Source organism: Enoplosus armatus, chromosome 20 (assembly GCF_043641665.1).
Source record: "Enoplosus armatus isolate fEnoArm2 chromosome 20, fEnoArm2.hap1, whole genome shotgun sequence".
Taxonomy (NCBI): domain Eukaryota; kingdom Metazoa; phylum Chordata; class Actinopteri; order Centrarchiformes; family Enoplosidae; genus Enoplosus; species Enoplosus armatus.
Window position 1 is genome coordinate 14,530,061 of NC_092199.1, and position 18,956 is coordinate 14,549,016.

An 18,956-nucleotide genomic window follows, 5' to 3' on the forward strand; every position below is an offset into this window, starting at 1 on the left:
TCTACTACATCACTGATATTTCTATTTGATAGTAATATTACCAATATGATGATGTAATAATCATATTTCTATATCTCGTGAAATGTCGTTTAGAATTTAAATGTTTTTATAAGAATGTACCTCTCAAAATTGTTATTTTACTAAAGTAGAATTGCGCATAATGATTATATCCTGTATTAAAAAGCAATCAAGTGTTCATGTCAATGAAAGGTACGGCCTCTTATGAATTCGTTTTACTTTCTGAAGCTAATTGGTGGATGTACATGTCCGTCAAATGCTCAGTACAGCGATTGGTTGAATTGTTCTAAATGCGCAGGCGGAGACTGTCATGAGTCATTGCAGCGTTGCGACGTTTGTGCCTCCGACAGCGGGAGAGACGGAGTAGTTCCTAGCCTTGTCTTCTAGCTCTTTAAACCGCCGGCTTTGCTTGTATAACTCATATTATTCAGCCATATACTAGCAGACATCATCTGTACAAACTTCACTTTCAATAATGCCTCGGGGCGGTAAGTATTATTATTGAAGTTTATCTACCATGCTAATTTTTTAGCAAGCTAATTCTAGCTAGCGAATTGTTAGCTAAAGTAGCTAGGTTAGTATGAAATCCCGTAGAAGTCTCACATGCTTAGCTTTTAGCATGCTAACCGGTTAGCAGGGTGTATTGCGATTAAGGAAAGACACAGCAAATGTACCAATGGTGATTAATTGATGTTTTCACATGAACACAGCTACCAGCTTGTTGGTAATTTCAGCATCTGAAATGCTTTGAATGATCACAAGTTGGCCATTTGTCTTCAACCGCCAGTAACATGTGCACAGGAGACCGCTTTGGCTCACTTAATCATTTACTTTAATTCCTACTAGATGGCGATTGTTACTATTGCCAGTCGTTTTCACAAATGCTTTGTTTAAGTATTGACGAGCTATCTATCTGCCTGATTAGCCTTCGTTTCCCTATTTAACACTCACTAGCCATGACAGTGAAGGGAGCTGGCCTTCAGTGAACGTCATGTGTGTCTCCCATCTCTCACACACACATAATCTCTTCCCCTGTTCATTTAAATGTAGACCTCTAAATAAAAGTCTGAACTGACCTGAACTGTATTGGGATCTTATCACTGAGAGGTGGTCATTGACATATGTGTCCACATACAGAGGGTGAATCAGAATCAGAAATACTTTATTGATCCTTGGGGGGGGGGGGGGGGGGGGGACATACATAAATACATACATACATACATAATAACATAGCATGTACATAATAACAGCAGCAAATGCATCACTTAATGCCATTTAATATTACATCACCACAAACTTGACTTAAGAAATGATCATAGTGTGTTGTCTGGGCTATGCATTTATTCCTATTACATTGTACAGTTGTTGTACTATGTGTTCCTGCACTGAAAATTATTTTGTAAACTTTGAAACAAACTTCAAAAAACGGTTCAATGCAGTTGATTTGCCAGTTGATAACTTGGACAACTGTGTTACAGGGAAAAAAGGCCACAAGGGCAGAGGGAAGCAATTCAGCAATCCCGAGGAGATTGACAGACAGATGAAAGAGCAGAGGGAGTTGGTGAGTGAAAGATCTTTGCTGCAGATATGAAGTTACCTTCAGACCAGGCCTGTGTGTGATTTGAATGTGTATGTTAACAGGAAGAAAATGCTGGTGCAGAGAAAGGGAGCGCTGCAGAGTCTGAGGAAGAGAGCAGCAGCAGTGACGACGAATCTGAGGTGAGTGATGGCAGGGATATAATGTTGACAGTGATAATACTGGGTCTAGAACTTGGTGGTAGACACTGATTGTTGGCTTTATAGCGTTCAATGAATCCTTGGTGTTTAAGTAAATCATTAATTGTGTAATTTCCGACTCTTTTGTATCTCTTTGACACTGAAGGACTTGCACTACACCGAATGTTTAGTTTTCAAGTTTGGCATTGCTGAAATGTATTTAGCTTATACTCTATTGTAATGGCTGTTAATATCCTTATGTAAGATTGTTTACTTTTGGCCAGTGATCAGAGGGAATAAGAAAATTAAACGATTAAACTCGTTTGTACATGTATTTTTTGAAGGACAGAACCACACCCAAACAATGTTTGGGTATAGTAGCGGGTAGACAAACAAGCTTACCAGCCTCTGCCATTACTTACCAGGCTTCACTGGTGGTTTCTTGTCTCACTGATGCTACAAAGGTGTTTCTTTTTGCACACAGTCCAAAAAGAGGAGCGGAGTCGAGGGGCTCATAGAGATTGAGAATCCCAACCGCGTGTCTCAGAAGAACAAGAAGGTGGCTGAGGTAGACGTCTCTGCTCCCAGAGAGCTGTCTCGCAGGGAGAGGTAGGTGTCACACAGTCACTCAGGAAAGGAACATTTATACAAAAGTTATACAATGTCTTCAACTCTGGCGGCTGGCGTCAGGCTTTCTATTTTGACTAAGTATTACTTTATTTCATATGCATGCTCTCCTATTTTCTATATCAGAGAGGAGATAGAGAAGCAGAAATCAAAGGAACGCTACATGAAGCTCCATCTTGAGGGGAAGACTGACCAGGCCAAGGCCGACCTGGCCAGACTGGCCATCATCAAGAAACAGAGGGAAGAGGCTGCCAAGAAGAGAGACGAACTCAGGAAAGGTGAGAGGACACAACATTTGACACACGAACAGTTCTGTAAAGTTGAAACTTTGCTAGAGGTGGAAATGCTGGTTTGATAATTTTTATTCAGTATCAGAGTACAAAACGTAGGCCTATATAAGCACACCATCACACCATGTCTGTTTCTGTGGGTGCTTTTAATTTGCTAGATACATAGTATGTTTGTATAACAATGGTGCTTTCAGTCACCAGTGAGGGGAGCTCCAATGCAAAAAGCTACCGATTGTGAGATGATGATTCATTATTCTCAGTTCAGTTTGATGATTTGTTGTTTAAGATTAGTACTGCGTACACACTGTGTCCTGACATGTAAGGTCAGACTTCTAACAAACATCTTGGCATCATGCAAGATTTGCCACTTTATTGTGTTGTTGGAGCATGATATCCTCTTAATTACAATTTCCAACAGCAGACTGTAGTATTCACAGAACAGTTGTTTTTCTATGTGCTGCAATCTTATGGAAATGTTGACCATTTTGAAACTCAAAGCCTTACACTGTTCTCCATGTTGGTTCTTATGTTTTATCAGAAAAAGAAGCTGAAGAAGCCAAAGCAAAGCGCTAGTCCATCTGAAAGCTTCGACATGCACTTCAGTCTCAGAGGGATGGAGAGAGAAGGAGATACGGGGGAGGGGACCAATTCGAGTGGCATCAGATCAGGGGTGCTCCTGAACTCCTGTCCCTCATTTCAAATCAGAGGGGCGTGGGTCTTCCATGACAGTGTGGTGGTCAGGACAGGGAAAACGGGTGGAGCAAAGCGAGATGAAGAGGACTGCAGCATTTGGGATGCCTCTAGTTTTCTTTAAAAGTCCTTAAGAGGAGACCATCGCAGGTTTTCCAAGTGCTTCACTGCCTCTTTACTCTTCCCCACTCACCATGGTTTTAATTCTAAAGCTGCTGAAGTTATTTCCATTTATTTTGATTCATACATCTTACAAGCATACCTAATGCAGGTTTACTTAATGACTGGACAGATATTACATTGAGCGTGCATGAGGATTTCTTTGGTGCTTTACTTTTCCTTCCATCTCACCTGTTTTGTACAGTAAGAAGGCAAATCAGTGACAGATGAAGAAAAGAACACTATTCAGAGGATATATAGGAATTATACGATGTAGTTAGTATTTGTGGATATGTTGCACAAAGACATTTGTATAATTTTCTAAAGATTTGAGGGTTTGTTTGTTGTTTTTTTTCCCACCATCCAAACATGATTAGAATATTCTGCCTTTTCCTCCAGCCTTTTTTGTTTTGGTCCCACTGTTGGTTTTGCCTTGTTTTGAGCCCCTTTTTTCAATTTACAGTTGGAAGAATTAGCTGTCCTCCTGCCACAACACCTCTAGAAAGTAGAAATTTAGTTTCTTTTGCTTTTCTCCAAATTTACACTTCAGTTCAAATGTGTTTTGTACTCCTTTGCTCAAAGCACCAGGAATATTACTTGAATTGCCTATAATAAGCATTTTAAAGTTAAACATCAGTGCTTGAATCAGGATCAGGATGAAACAAGACTTTTATACACATACTGTACAGGTTCTCCTCAGATACAGGATATAGAATATGGTCAGGGTGGTAAAGCATCATCTCAAACTGCCTCAGTAACTGTGGCCTTGCCCTGTTTCTGATGGGATCCTGGGTGGTTCTATAGGAGGGATTGTGTCTTTTGTTGCCTTTTTCAAAGTTTACACAAGACCAGTTCACTGTCTTTCTCCTGTAATTAAAGTGCTACAGAGAACCTACACTGAGTTGGTTTATTAGGTACACTTACACAGGTGTACACAATAGACAGTACGCAGTGTGTGGGGGATTTGGAAATGGCTTGATCAGGAAAACAGTATTCCCTATAACGTGGAAGTAGCTTAAAGAACATACTGTTAAAACCACAAAGTGTGAGAAATGTAGCCACAGTAAAAATGAATCCCTCAAGTTTTCCATCATGTATTTGAAGTCATTTTTAAAAATAAATCCATTAATAGATAAATGACTATGTTGTATTTTATATTCACATTCTAAATGCTGGTTGTTTTTGTCAGTTGCTGGAATTTGTATTATGATTCATTCAGTCTCTCTTGCCTGCAAGTTGGTTTGGATGCTGAAAGCGATGCTTTGGCAGCAGCTGCAGGTGTCCTCTGTGAATCAAGAACACTTAATGTTGCAGAAGTTTTATTAGTCACATCCAAGAGCTATTTCTTAGTATTCTAAGTATTCCATAGTTAGTTCTGTGTATTTTGTTGTTGCCACCACTAGACTGCAGCATCTGACAGGCACCAGGGTTAACACAACCTCTGAACATCTGCGTGCAGCTCCTGATGCACTGCTGACATCTAATGGGATTAAAGTTGGATGCCATTTTGCTACAAGCCAAAGTGAACATTTATACAGACAATCAGATATCAACAGAAGCACTCGTGATGATTTACTAACCCAAAATATACATATATGACATGAAATTATCATATGAACAAATACAGGAAACATTTTAATAAATAACCATAATGAAATAATATAACCAGGTAATTGTAAAACAATCCTATGCTCTTTGCAAACTCGACTCATGTTATTTCATCCTACTTCTTGAAATAGTGAGAGTTTATATAAGTTTGTCACATACTCATATTTTCAGTATGTGCAGATACATGTGGGGGTGACATACTCTACAGAATGTGCTAAAAGGCTAATGTGCAAGAAAAAGTATATTACAGGTTATTTATATTTAATTCCAGCAATTCTTTCCCCTAAATTTCCTTTTGCAAGTCCGTCCTACATTCATTTTTCCCAATTACTGTATTTTATAATGCTGTGTTATCACAAAGTCTTTATCTGTTAATGAAAACAAACAGGGCAGAGCCAGCCATGTGATTGGCTGTTTGCTCATTTAGACCTAAGCAACAGCCAATCACATAACTGACCTGTTTGTCTTAACTGACAGATAAAAACAGAGTTTGAAAAATTTGAAATAAAAGCCCAAAGATCTGTTGCTTGACCCCAACTCAGATGATGAGTTCCAGCAAGTTCTTGAGGAACCTGCTTTTTTTTTACACAAATGAATAAAGCAGTAAACTCTGGCGCTCTGCAAAATAATAAAGATAACGTTTTAGGAAGTGACATATGATTTTAAAGGGATCCACTGTTGGCTCAAAATGTTCCGGGACGATAAAATACAGTTAAAGCGGGTATTTTATTAACAATGGATCACATGACTACTTGTTTGTAAAAAGGGGTCGCAGTTTTTATTCACTCTCGCTGTTCTCAAAGTGTCATTTTTCAGCCAATAACAACTGACCGCACACTTCCCGCCCAGCACGCGAACAGATGCAAAGTTAGCAAGTCGCTAGTGAGCAGCTAAAGAGGCAGCATTTCTCCCCAGGAGTCGGTGAAGGCCAGAGACAGAGCTGGAAGGAGGAGTGAATATTGGACTTATGTTCACGAGGTGACAAGAGGCACAACTCCATTCATGAAAGAGTGGTAAAGTTGCTCCGCGTCTGCTGGATGTGTAAATTAGCAACTGTTCGCTAACAAGTTAAGCATTAAAAGGTGGGAATCTGTCAATGTTTTATGAAGGCAAAAAAAAAAAAAAAAGAAAGAAAAAGGAAACAAGTAATGGGAGACAAGAATAAAAACTATGTTGAAAAGGTCTGAGTTCAACAAGAAATCGGAGGCTTTGACAACAGCCACACTGAAATAAGAGTCGTTTTTTTAAGCTGACTGATTAAACAAAGATCCTGTTACCGCCAGCAGCATCGATAGTTTCCGCTTTTGGCCTTCTCACATCCTTTTAACTCTTGAGCACATATTGTTAGCATTTACAGAAGTGCATACTGACCACAACCTGCCAGAGGGACTTTTTAAGAGCGTTAGCAGACCTGTGGCACAACACTGCACAAATGATGACGTTTAATGAGATGGCAAAATGTCCTGTTACCATCCAGAATTATTACATCGAGGTGTATCCCCCTCATGTAGCTGGAGGAAATACATTTTCCTTCTGAAAAAGTGAATGAAAACCAAATGTTCCGCCACCGTACGCCTGTAATCTCAGGGTTACCGCCTAATCACTCATCCCACTCTATAATTCCATTTCGATCTGTAGTGTCTTTATGGGGCTAACTTTTAAATCATAGTGTGACAACCGAACCTGAACAAAAAAAAATCTCTCTTCCCCTCTCTCGGCTGATACTTCATTTGTGCAACTTCCTCATTCGCTGGCTTGTGTTAGATGTGACTTATGAGCGCGCTCCTGAAACAAGAACGAAAACTGACGGCCCAAACACGCACACAAAAACAACAACGGCAGAGGCGGCCGACCTTCTGTCCCTGATGAAGTAACGCAGCAAGGGACCCTGTGTGGACGCTTCTGGAGCAGGACACCTTGTGGGGCTGAGCAGGTCTGAGAGGGTCAGGTAGAAAAAGCTGGTTGGACTCCACTGCCCAGCATGCTCCGGCAGTCTCTGAGCATCCTGAAGCAGCTCGGCTCTGCGGCGAAGTGAGTACTTTAACCTGATGTATCTCTCTGATGTTTGTGGAATACGCCGCATTGAAACTGAAATAAGCACGTCAAGTACTCTGAACTCGAGGTGCTTTCAAGATCTGGTGTGAACCCAAAAGCGGCATGTTTTAGTGTAGGGTGGGATTTTGGTCTGATCTCAGGCTAAGAAATCAGAGTTTAATTGATTTTAATTTCATCCCATATACAATTCAGATAAAAAAGTTGAATTCTTACACGAGGCGGTACACTTTGAGGTTTTGCCCTTACACGTTATTTGGTCTGGTATGGCCAGCAGCTTATGGCGGCTAATGTCAGTGTGCTGAGTTAGTTTGACTGCCTTTATGACTCTACTTTCCCAACCGTTACACTTTGTGTTATCATCTCCCGTAAGCGCTACACCATCTTTCGTTTAGCAAGTTATAGTGTCTACTTTAAAGCTGCTGCTGTGAATCTACATCACGTTTTCCTCTACCTGCCTCCCTGGAGAGGGTTTTCATTCCAGCGCAATGTTCTGCTTTTAGGAAATGTTGAATTCTGTTCTGCTTCCCATGTTCTCATTTTCGCAGAAACACACACGAGTTTGTAAAGCTGGCATGCCACAGTCGCTGGTTCCTCTTCACAGTGAAGCATGCTGTTTGGGTTTTGAGGGAAACCTCAGACTCTTCCACGCGTGAAAGCCTGACAGGTTCAGCGCGCCTGAGTGAACAAACTGACTCAAGTTTGTGGCTCATTGTTGGCCGCACACACATCGTGAAGCCGGTGGTGGTGGCACTCTTTATGGTGTTGTGGCATATTCTCTCTGAGAGAAAACAAAACTTTGACACGGTGAAATAAGTCATTGCAATTTCTGTTAGAGTTTTATTGAAATTTCAGTAAGTTGATCATTACCCCGCATATGCAGCCTGTGCCTGGCTCATGATGATTAGGTGTCACTTTGTTTCAAGCATCCATGTGCTACACAGACTGAACACCTCTGATCTAGAAAGTTTGTGCCTGTGTGTGACCAAATCCTACACCTACACCCTCTTTGGTTTTCGTGTCACAAACTTGCATGCAGCAGGGCAAAAGGAGTGAGTGAGTGAGTGTGTGTGTGTGTGTGTGTGTGTGTGTGTGTGTGTGTGTGTGTGTGTGTGTGTGTGTGCAGGCCATGCAGCCTCTATACCTCTGACGCACTCTGGTTTAATAATAAACCTACACAGCGTGCATCTGCAGCAGAGCAACCAACGTGGGCTTCAGCTACCACAGCAGCACACCCAGTTCTCAGTTTGTACTGACGCTGTGACCTTGGACGAGATACACACATATGTACTAAAATAAGACACAACACACAGTCAAAGTATTTACATGTACTGTACCTTACGTATGAAGGGAGCAGTTTATGGACATTTAATACCCCAAAGTGCAACAATACATTGATTGTGATATCTCCATTACATCAGCAACACTTACATACACACCTCCACTGAGACACACACACTTTCTCAAAGAAGCATGCAGCACGTCTGCCCACATGCTCTGATGTCATTTTACTCTTTGTGGAATAATCAGTCTTTTCCGCCTCAAAAGGAAAAGTTGAAATGAGAGTCAGACATAAAAAAAAAAAAAAATAAGGAACAGGCGTAAGGCTCAAGGACACTGGGGAATTCTCCGCTTTGTGTTTTGAAACGTCAAACGTCGGATGTCAGGTTCACTGGAGGAAACAAGACACCTTGGAGGTGCTCGCGCTCATCCGACCTCTCTGCGAACTGGGTTGGGCTTCCTTTCTCACTGTGACACAAGCCTGAATATGTTCTCAAAGCTGCAGAGGAGTTGTTGTGTTTCTCCTCTCTGTTCACCTCCTTCCCTCCTTTTTAAACGGCTGAGTGTTGCAGCAGAGATGGGGGGGGGGGGGGGGGGGGGGGTTCTCAGCAGTGCTTCTCAGCAGGCAGCTTGTAAACGTCTTGTAAAATCCTGTATGTCAGACTGTCCCACTGGCACGCAAACGCAGCACAATAGTTTTATTGTTTTTCATTCAAAATATAACATAGACACCATTCCTCCTTGAATTGGTGTGAAAATAGTTCTTCTGTAAGAGTTCATTTGCAGTTGCAACTTTTGAACTTTTTCCACTTCATTTCTTTGTATATTGCATTTTAAATTGATTTTACACATGATCATTAGGCAATGATCACTCATTCTGTCCAAAACATCTCTTCTGTGTCTTCTTAAGAAACCCTCTATGAGGACAGCTTACCGTTCCAAGGTGGCATCTTCTAGTGTGTTTTGTCGAACAGTCAAAAAAAACAACAACAACTATCTAAAACACAGCAAAAGCAGCACAACCTCACATGACAGAGATGAATAGTTTAGCTGATTGACAGAAAACTGAATAATAGTTTGACATTTTGGGAAATATGCTTGTTCAATTTCTTGCCGAGAGTTGATCACACGGCTCACATGTCTTTACACTAAACATGAAGCGAGCACACCAGCACCCACGTAGCTTACTTTAGCAGAGAGACTGGGAACAGGGAGAAGTCACTGCGGCCAGCCGAGAACACAACACATAGCGACCCGTAACACCACAGCTTGTCATTTTTACACCTTTTGATTTTGTTTCCGATGAAACAAATGAGAGTTAACGTGTTAATTAGGGAGATTTAGAGGAGCTGGAGGGTGGAGTTTTGGCACTTATATAGACTAAATAGCAAATGATCCTCAGATGAACTGACTGTAAATTGCAGCTCTAATTTATGATAAACGCATATTTGAATATCAAAACTGTAGTTGAATAATGTTGGACCACTTCTCTTTGGCATTAGTTTGGATATTAGAGTTACAGTCGCCTGTATGTTCACTAACCAACACAACATGCACGTCTGCAGGTCACAAGATGCCACTGAGCTCCTACATGAGGACCTGGTTTTGGTGAGAAAAAAGAAAATTGTTTCATCCCTTCAGTTCATAAGTCTGCTATAAATTGCTTTTGACTACTTTATATCTTTGTCTGTGTTTTGTTACATTTTCATTCAAACTTTATTCTTTGTTATTATTGGGTTCATAGCACACCTCACATTTGATATTACTGACTTTTTGCCTGATAAAAACACAAGACAACATAAAAGCACATTAAACAAAGATAACTGACCACCACAACAAGTTCATGACATTAGACAGGTGGTGATTAACTCTTTAGCAGAGTTTCATGACACAGCAGACACTAACACATGCACCAGATCACATTGTTTCAGCTCTAAGCGTTACTGCATGTGTATATGTGTGTGTGTGTCTCCGACTGAACGAAGGTGGAGCAACGGGTGGAGCCGGCCAAGAAGGCGGCTCAGGTCCTTCACAAGAAGCTGCAGGGCTGCATGCAGAGTCAGCAAGGGCTGGACGCTGAAAAACGAATGGTACTGAAACTATTTCACCCACGGGGGCGGGGCGCAAAAGAAACAACAACATGTGATGCATCTGCTTCTGTCTCCGCAGAAAAAGCTGCCTCTGATGCTGCTGTCCGTCAGCATGGCAGAGAGCCTCAAAGACTTTGACGCAGAGTCCTGTATCAGGTGACAGCTTTGGCCCTCTGCAGTTACCCCTCCCTCCATGCTCTTGACCTGAACTCTTGACTTATGGCCGTGTTGACCGCTGTCATTTGAAAACCTCGTGACAATATAACGGTGGATTTCAGTTCTGGATGAAAAAGAAAGAGGATCCTACACACTGGCCACAGTTTTGATTCTATTCATGTCTTTTATTTATAGTTTGAGGCTCTGATAGAGCAGCTACGTGCTGCATGTTGATATTTAGTTCTTGTTGCAAGCTCCCCTCCTGCGTTTGTGTATAATGGTTTCTTTCTCTAGATCTTACATGTAAATGTGTTTTTATAGTTTTTAGTTCTGACATCCATCTGAAAATATATGCATTGCGAGACAAGAGTTAACCTTGAGGTGTGTGTGTGTGTATGTGTGTGTGTGTGTGTGTGTGTGTGCGTGCGTGTGCAGGAGGGTGTTGGAGATGTGCTGCTTCATGGAGAAGATGCTGGCCAGCATGCTGGCAGACTTTGAGATGAAAGTGGAGAAGGCCGTTCTGGAGCCTCTCAACAAGCTCAGCGAGGTGAGAGTGGCTCGTACCGCTTGTTGTTGAAATGTTTACTGTCATAAATTGGAGAAACAAAGCCAATAAGAAATGATAATCTCTCTCTTTCATTATCGTTCAATCTCCCATCGTTGTCCTTTCCTCTTCATTTTTCAACATCAGTACAGCATTGTATTGTCGGGTGTTTGTGTTATTTTTTCCATCCTCAGTATGTATTCATCTAAAAGTGCACAACATGCACATGTGTCGACGTCTCTTTGTTCATTCCTGTCCCTGTATGTTGCCCGAATAAATGCAAGGACGACTAGCTGTAGCTGAATGGAAATAAAATAGCAAAATATTCGCTCTTGAACCGATTCATTTTACTTTTAATGGGTTTTTTTTTCCTTTTAGGATGATTTACCAGAGATTCTCAAGAACAAGAAGCAGTTTGCAAAGCTCACAACAGACTGGAGCAACGCAAGAACCAGGTGAGTTACGCAGCCTCAGTCAGTCCTACAGTTTATAGCAGCTAATTCACGTTTTACTAATATCTGTGTCAGGAGCCAAGCCAGCACTGGTGCCCAGGCAAAGCAGGATGGGCTCAGGGAGGAAGTGGAAGAAGCTTGGAGGAGGCTGGAGAGCATCAAGGTACTAGTGTTTCCACCGCTGGTGCAGTGTGCCACCTCTGTGGGATCAGACATGTTGCCTTGACCTCTGCCCTCTCTGTTTTTCTGTCTCTGTAGGACCAGTACTCTGCAGATCTGTATCACTTTGCAACTAAGGAAGAAGACTACGCTAACTACTTCATCCGTGTGAGTTGCAGCTGTGGTGGCTTGAGCTTTTCTTTCCTGTGTGCAAACAAGATAAAATGTAATTTCCTTACCAAAAGGCCGCTGTATTATTAATGTACCCCTCTTGTCTCTCCCACCACAGCTTCTCGAGCTGCAAGCAGAGTACCACAAAAATTCACACGAGTTCCTGGACAAAAACATCAGAGAGCTCAAAGAGAATTACAGTCAAAAAGGTGACGTTAGTTTGCACCAGTCTGTGCACTTAGTTGCTGCACCGTCATTAGATTTCTTTCCCCATGTGTTCTTATTTCCTCTGTGTACTTGTCTGATTCTGCAGGGCCGCCGGTCAGCCTCTCTAACCAGAAGGTCTACGGGGAGCCTCTGCTCTCTCATCTGTCTCAAAGCAACAGAGAAATCGCCGCGCCCATCCAGGAGTGTATTCACATGCTGCTGAGGACGGGCATGAGAGAGGAGGTAGGACTGACGGGATGAGACTACAGGGTTCACTGTCATAATTTGTGTCCAGCAAATGTAATCTTTTGCAAGCACTGCTCTGGTCTTTGCATCTGGCCATGACTAAAAGCCCACTATCCCCAGCTCTTTATCGCCATCTTTCCTCCCCTTTTCCCTTCCTCCTCGTCCCTCAGGGTCTGTTTCGTCTGGCAGCAGCGGCCTCAGTGGTGAAGAGGCTGAAGACTTGTTTGGACCAAGAATCGGTGGACCACAGCGAGTTCAGCATGGACCCTCATGCTGTGGCCGGTAAGTTATGTGTCCAATTCTTTTTCCTTAGGTCTCACTTTAGTGGAGTTTCTGTTGTGGGCTCTCTTCCTCGTCTCTTCGGCCGACGTGACTTTGGCGGCTAATTCTAACTCTCTAGTTCCTCTTCTGTTTGCTCCAAACACAGCCCCTGTTGCAGCTTCCAGTAATGTCAAATACAGAATGTGTAGAACAGTAATATGAAAGCTTTCACGGGCTGAATAAAGCAAGAGAAAACAGCCAATATCTAACGTTACTATTATATTATGTAACAACACAAAAATGAGCAGTAATTAAGTTAACACATTACCTCAGCTTGTTTCATTGTGATGATTTATCTCTGAATGTGTCGTGACAGGAGCTTTTAAGAGTTACCTGCGAGAGCTTCCTGAACCTCTAATGACCTTTGAACTCTACAATGACTGGTTTAAAGCAGCAGGGTGGGTATAATATCTACACTATACATTTCTTATTTTTCACTGTGGTCTCAAGTCTGTTTCTTTGAGTTTGATCTCTTGTCTTCGCAGGGAAAAAGACCAGACAGAGAAGCAGGAGCAGTTCAGAGTACTGCTGAAGAGACTGCCGCCTGAAAACTACAACAACCTCAGGTGCGTGCTCATTGTTGTACAGAAGCACATGATCAAACGTCTCCTTACGTTCCCAATTTTCTGTCCCTGGCAGTCGAAAATGTACAAGTCGCTACTGTTTTGTATTAAATATTATCTCAAAAGGGTCAGCACTTACTGTCCACACATTCATGGTCCCCCAGAGAATGAGGCCTACGGACTTTGGTGATCCCCCGACTTTCCCTGTAGTGCCACCATGAGGTCGACATTTGTGCGTAGTGCTCCTATAATTAGCGCTTGTTACCATGCTAACACACTAAACTAAGATGGTGAACACGGCAAACATTACGCCTGCCAAACATCAGGACGTTAGCATTGTGAGCATGGTAGCATACCGACATTAATGACAGCACCACTGTGCTGAGCCTCAGAGAGGTGCTGGCATGGCTGCACGCTTGTGTTTGGTTTATCCAAAGGGGTTTTGAAAAAGGTTAAAACGTGAATATCGTCACATTTGGATATCTCAGTTCCCACCTGATAGCGTTAATATGCCATTGAGGGTTTACTGTTAGACCACTGGGCTACAACCTTTTCAAGTAATTTTTAGCCACCTTTACACTCCTCTTTGACTTCCTCCTTTTATCCCTAGTCTACTTGTTTTTTCCTCTCTCTCCCTGTCAGGTACCTGGTCCAGTTCTTGTCCCTGTTGTCCGAGCAGCAGGCCGTAAACAAGATGACGCCCAGTAACATTGCCATCGTCCTGGGGCCCAACCTGCTCTGGCCACGGGCTGAAGGGTGCGTAGTGCCTTCACCCAGTGTGTGCTGTTACCATGCTCCATTCACACACTCCCCGTCCTGCCCGCTCTTCCTCTTTCATCATCTGTTGTGTCCTAATACGAAGGGACGAACATTGGTGACACATTTCATCAACCAGACCCGCTGGTCACGTGAAACTGAACCGCAACATCCTGTTAAAAGGGAAACTGTGAAAGATGGTTTCCTAGGGTAACACTTTCTTTGCAGTGAGGATTTTTTTGTTTGTTTTGTGCATTAATTGCAGGAAGAGATTTCAGAAATGGTCTCAGTGGTTAAACGTCAATGGGGGGGTTTTCTAGCAAAGTAAACAACTGCAACTTTACTTTTTACTTTAGTAACACTCTGGTTGAATTTGTCTATGAGAACTGTGAAGAGTCTGCAGTCTGAGCCCTTGTCCGTCCCTCATGTTGTTCTTCTCTGCTTCTTCAGGGAAGCTGCTCTGTTTGACATGGCGTCAGCTTCTTCAGTCCAAGTGGTGACAGTCATTGAGCCTCTTATTCAGTACAGCTCCAGCCTCTTCCCCGAAGGTACGCTAACACCAAACGCTGCTGTACCCCCTTAATGTGACATCAGCGTTCAGTCTTTAAAGGCTGATTCCGGTTTACTGCAGCTTGAACTTGTAGTTTTATCATTTTATCATTTCTATCAGTTGTGATAAAATTGTACTTTTCAAATTCATCGCTGAGATCCAAGAATACGACAGCATCACTACAATGAATCAGATCACATAATTTGTAAACATCTGGGCCAGATTAATCTTTAAGGGGGCCTCGGGGCAAAAATGAGCAGTGGGCCCCTATTGACACCTCTGTTTCTCCTGCTGTCTGTGTGTTGAGTATGTATTAGTTAGTAAATAATATTTTTTTGTAATACCTTGTTTAAGCACAAAATTAATTTATTATTTATATTACCAAATATTAAAATGACAACAGGCAACTGTCATGGCATTCGTTGTGGCATAATTGCATATTAAACAGTTTTTTTTTTTAATGTGGTGATTTTGATTTTCTTCTATTTTTTATGTCAAAAAACAGACATAAACATAAAATGTATTTAATCTAAATCTCGCCTCATTTTTTAATGTAGTGAAATGGTATTACAATGTACAATAAAGAAAAAGACAATGAACAAAGCTTGCGGCACCATTGGCCCGTCGTTAAGCCACCCCAGGGTGCCGCTGCACCCAGTCTGGGAACTGCTCATCTGAGCAGCTTTATTTAGAGGTAAAACTGAAAGTCGCCTCACCCATTGCACCCACTGCACAGGAAACGACTACTGCAAGTACAGCAGGTCAAAGTTGAACCAGGAAGTCAGTCTGTAAACTGTGATAAATGTTTACAACAGACAGCCTGGGTTGTTTTACTTTTCCAAATAAACTTAGCTTACATGTGGGTTTGTTTAAAATCTGTCTGGTCGTTTGACTGATACTATTTATTTCCCAATTGGACTTATTGTTAGCGATGTCAGATCCCAGCAATAAAATTGGTTGTACAATGACATTATCACTAATGGGAAACACATAAGAACCAAGATGTAATAACCTAGAATTATTCTTTAAATGAAATGCTGATGTAGCAAAGTTGATAAATTGAATGTTTTACTTTGTTTTGTTTGGGTCAGCTGTACCCTTTGAGATCCCAGACCTTCCAGAGGTCCCGGATGCGACCCTGCCAGCTCCTGTTGCCCAGTCCCTGATCTCAGAGAAGGAGAAACTGGGCAGAACAGTCTCCTCTTCATCCACAGCCTCCTCCTGCTCCTCTCATCACCTCCCTATCTCAAAGACAAACAGGTACCGCTCTGTGAGGGCAGAATTCACTAATTGCATTTCACAGTGCCGCCTCAAACCATCATTGTGATGACAGCACGATCATAACACACTCAGTGCCTTAGGTTATGACATCATGACAAGCTGCTCTAGCTTTGCGCATTATTGGCTCCAGATGGCAGCAAGAGGTAATGAGGTCATGCCAATATTTTTACGAAAAACATTAACATTTCTCTATTTCTTTCCATCAGCACAGCCTCTCAGGACAGCGGTGGCTTCTTCCTGGTGAAATCTGGCTCTGTGAGTCGCAGCGGCACCTCCACATGGGCCAGCCCCGTAGCCGAGACGGAGGCACCCACCCAACAAAAAACACCCAGCAGCTCGTCCTCCCTCGATCCCAGCCTCGTGGCCTCCAACACTTCGGCTGCCTGTAGCTCGACAGCAAACCAGAGCCCAGCCCCACCACTTCCTGAAGCAACGGGAGCAGCATCAAACACAGGCCAGATCAGGAGTCCCACCCAGAAGCAGAGCTCGGATCAAGGCCCGCTGGAGCCAATTTTGGAGGCACCTCCAGACTCTCCCAGAGCATTCGTGAAGATGACCTCACCGTTTAAACGTAGGTCAAACCTATATGTTGGCTTGTTCAGTAAGACAAGGCAGGTTAGCATTACACTTTCGTTCATTTAGGGTACTCACAAGAGATTTTTTGAATTTGAAATTGAAGCAGCAGAGGCTTATATATCCCAACTTTTAGTTCCTTGTATGGGTCATGGAGCCTACATTTCCCATAATGCGAATCAATAGTGTCTTTTGTTACCCCCTTCCTGCCTGTTAAAATGCCCACATCCGTCAAATTAACGTCTTTGTTAACGTTAACAGCACAGGCTTTCTGTTAAAAGTTTGAAGTCTCAAGTCCAAGCCGAGATTTTCTCCAACTTTCTCTGATTTTAGAAAGCTCCTTTCAGAGCCACAGACGACATTATTCAACTGTTTTCACAGGTTGAGTAGTGACTAGAATACGCCATGTGTGTAATTGGTGTAGTGCCCCTTTTCCAACAGAGGCAGCAGCCGCTTCATTCAGTGTTGCCTTTGGGCTGACGGCATGAGCACGTCTCATTATTTACATGTTTTCTTTCTATTGTGTAACGTCCTGAACGGAGTCTTTGCTTTGACCCTTTTCCCCTCACAAAGTCAAAGTGGTGGAGCGTTAGGGAAAGAGAATAATAAATCTACTGCTCTTGTTGTAACAACCAGGAAGTGCACAGGAAACAGGAAGTCTCACACCACTAAACCAAAATATCAATCATGCGTCATCTCTCACATTGTTGTAACTGCCTCACTCGCGGGTAGAGGCTGAAATACTTTCCCTTGTAAGTCCTCTCTTCCTGATATGTTTGTCTGACGGCAAAACTGATTCCCATGACATTCTTACTTTTACTGTTATCTGACATAGTGTTAAGCATAATGTTTCACTGATTTTACCATCACACCCCACTGAGGTAGTTTATGATTGTAAAGTTCAAAGCACTTGGTAGAGCATATACCTCCAGCAACAAAACGATTCTCCTCATTTAAGTGTAGACTGTCTTCCAGGATTGGCTTTCTAACAAGAGAATTTAAATGCAGCCCTCTTTGTCAGCAGCCAGTCAAACAAATGTTAGACTTCCTTCCTTGAACTTAAAAGCAGCATAGTCTAAACTATGATAACCATCTTTAATCTCTATCCAAAATCCAGAGTGACAAAATCAGATTGGCTGGTTCAAACAAACTGAAGTTCTGAGTTCCACTGAAAACATCAAAAGCATGTAGATATACTATAAAGATTATGGTACCAAATGTCACAAATTGTACATTTTCCTTTTTTTTCATTGGTTTTATGTGTTTTATGTCAAATAAGCTGCATCTAATACTGTCTCATCACATTTGTCTTTAAAACTTCAGTTTAAAGTAAAATGATGTAACTTTTGTTAAACAGCTGCCACTGTGGCTTTGTGACAATTACGGGATAATCATAATAAGATGATGCAATGCTAAAATGTAAAGAAGAGTCACAGAGACAGGAAATGTTGTCAGTTTCACACAGCAATGTCTTTTAAAAGCTCACTGACATTAGCCAACATTGGCCACCTTTTCTTAAACTGGCTGTTCTCTCTTCCTTATAATCCTGCTGTTTTCCTTTTCTCACCCTACAGCGAAAAGATCTTTCAACCCGACCAAAGCCAACCAAGCTTACGAGCAGCCGACAGTTCAGTTCTCTAAACCCAGACCCCCAGCGCCTCCCAAGATCCAGGCCCCTTCGCCCCCCACCACAGCCCCAGCGGCTGCGGACACAAGGACCCAGCCGACACCCGCGCCCCGAGCTCAGCCGGGCAGCCTCAAGAAGCCTCCGCTGAAAAAGCCTGCACTCAAAGCCCCAAACTGCCCTCCACCGCTTCCTCCCCCATCACAGGCAAAAGCGGTTCCTTCTATAGCACAGTGAGAAAAATGACTGTGCCATTCATTAATCATGTGAATTTTCTTGTTGCAGTAACTTAACACCCCCTGAAAATCTCGTCTTGGCTGATCTCCAGTGGATTAACTTGTTGCAGTGATGTACAGGTGTACATGTACAAGACCCCATGATGTCACTGTCGGGTGTGGTTACAGATGCAACAACTTCTGACCACACCCAACCACAACCAGCAGTGATACACATTTTATGGAAATAATCGACCCCTAGATACGTTTGCATTGTTCAATATAGTCAATCTGTGCTGTGAGTTGTGTTAACTTTTGTTGCTCTACCATTTCTGTAACCAGTATCATTTATTTATTCTTTAGTTACTGATGTCCTGTGTTTCCCAGAATGCAAAGTAAGCGCCAGAAAGCGAGTCTTTCTGGTCAGCTTCTCAATAAATGAATGCCATCCAAAACAGGTTTGCCAGTTGCTGTTTGTGGTGTTTTTTCGGGTGGATTATTCCATAAATCTACAATTAAGTATGGGAAAAATGATTTTATGAACCTTGAGGCTGAACTGAGGTTCAATTTTCCAGTTGTTAAATGATACCCCGAGTCTGCTTTTCAC

At 42.4% G+C, this 18,956-nt stretch overlaps 2 protein-coding genes across 3 annotated transcripts; both read left to right on the top strand.

The window, feature by feature from the left end:
• Positions 1–359: 359 nt before the first annotated feature.
• pdap1a (pdgfa associated protein 1a) lies at positions 360–4,631 on the top strand. 2 transcript variants are annotated; one of them, XM_070927105.1, is made up of 6 exons: positions 360–506; positions 1,497–1,579; positions 1,660–1,737; positions 2,219–2,343; positions 2,488–2,639; positions 3,190–4,631. In XM_070927105.1, exons 1-6 carry the CDS (start codon positions 494–496, stop codon positions 3,222–3,224), a joined length of 486 nt encoding a protein of 161 aa, XP_070783206.1. In that variant the 5' UTR covers positions 360–493; the 3' UTR covers positions 3,225–4,631. The 2 variants fall into 2 exon arrangements, with proteins under 2 accessions (XP_070783206.1, XP_070783207.1); XM_070927106.1 differs by having other exon boundaries at positions 2,228–2,343.
• Positions 4,632–6,991: 2,360 nt separating this feature from the next.
• sh3bp1 (SH3-domain binding protein 1) lies at positions 6,992–18,806 on the top strand. Its single transcript, XM_070927030.1, has 18 exons — positions 6,992–7,139; positions 10,007–10,049; positions 10,427–10,531; positions 10,611–10,687; positions 11,123–11,234; positions 11,610–11,686; positions 11,759–11,846; positions 11,942–12,010; positions 12,132–12,222; positions 12,327–12,463; positions 12,637–12,748; positions 13,104–13,185; positions 13,273–13,353; positions 13,993–14,106; positions 14,557–14,654; positions 15,748–15,916; positions 16,144–16,508; positions 18,085–18,806. Exons 1-18 carry the CDS (start codon positions 7,090–7,092, stop codon positions 18,369–18,371), a joined length of 2,157 nt encoding a protein of 718 aa, XP_070783131.1. The 5' UTR covers positions 6,992–7,089; the 3' UTR covers positions 18,372–18,806.
• Positions 18,807–18,956: the final 150 nt, after the last annotated feature.

Coding starts and splice junctions, on each gene's coding strand:
- pdap1a (XM_070927105.1), top strand. Junction 2,344..2,487: donor GAGCTGTCTCGCAGGGAGAG/GTAGGTGTCACA, acceptor TTTCTATATCAG/AGAGGAGATAGAGAAGCAGA. Junction 2,640..3,189: donor GAGAGACGAACTCAGGAAAG/GTGAGAGGACAC, acceptor ATGTTTTATCAG/AAAAAGAAGCTGAAGAAGCC.
- sh3bp1 (XM_070927030.1), top strand. CDS start 7,090: ATGCTCCGGCAGTCTCTGAGCATCCTGAAGCAGCTCGGCTCTGCGGCG. Junction 12,464..12,636: donor GGACGGGCATGAGAGAGGAG/GTAGGACTGACG, acceptor CTCGTCCCTCAG/GGTCTGTTTCGTCTGGCAGC. Junction 14,655..15,747: donor CTCCAGCCTCTTCCCCGAAG/GTACGCTAACAC, acceptor TGTTTGGGTCAG/CTGTACCCTTTGAGATCCCA.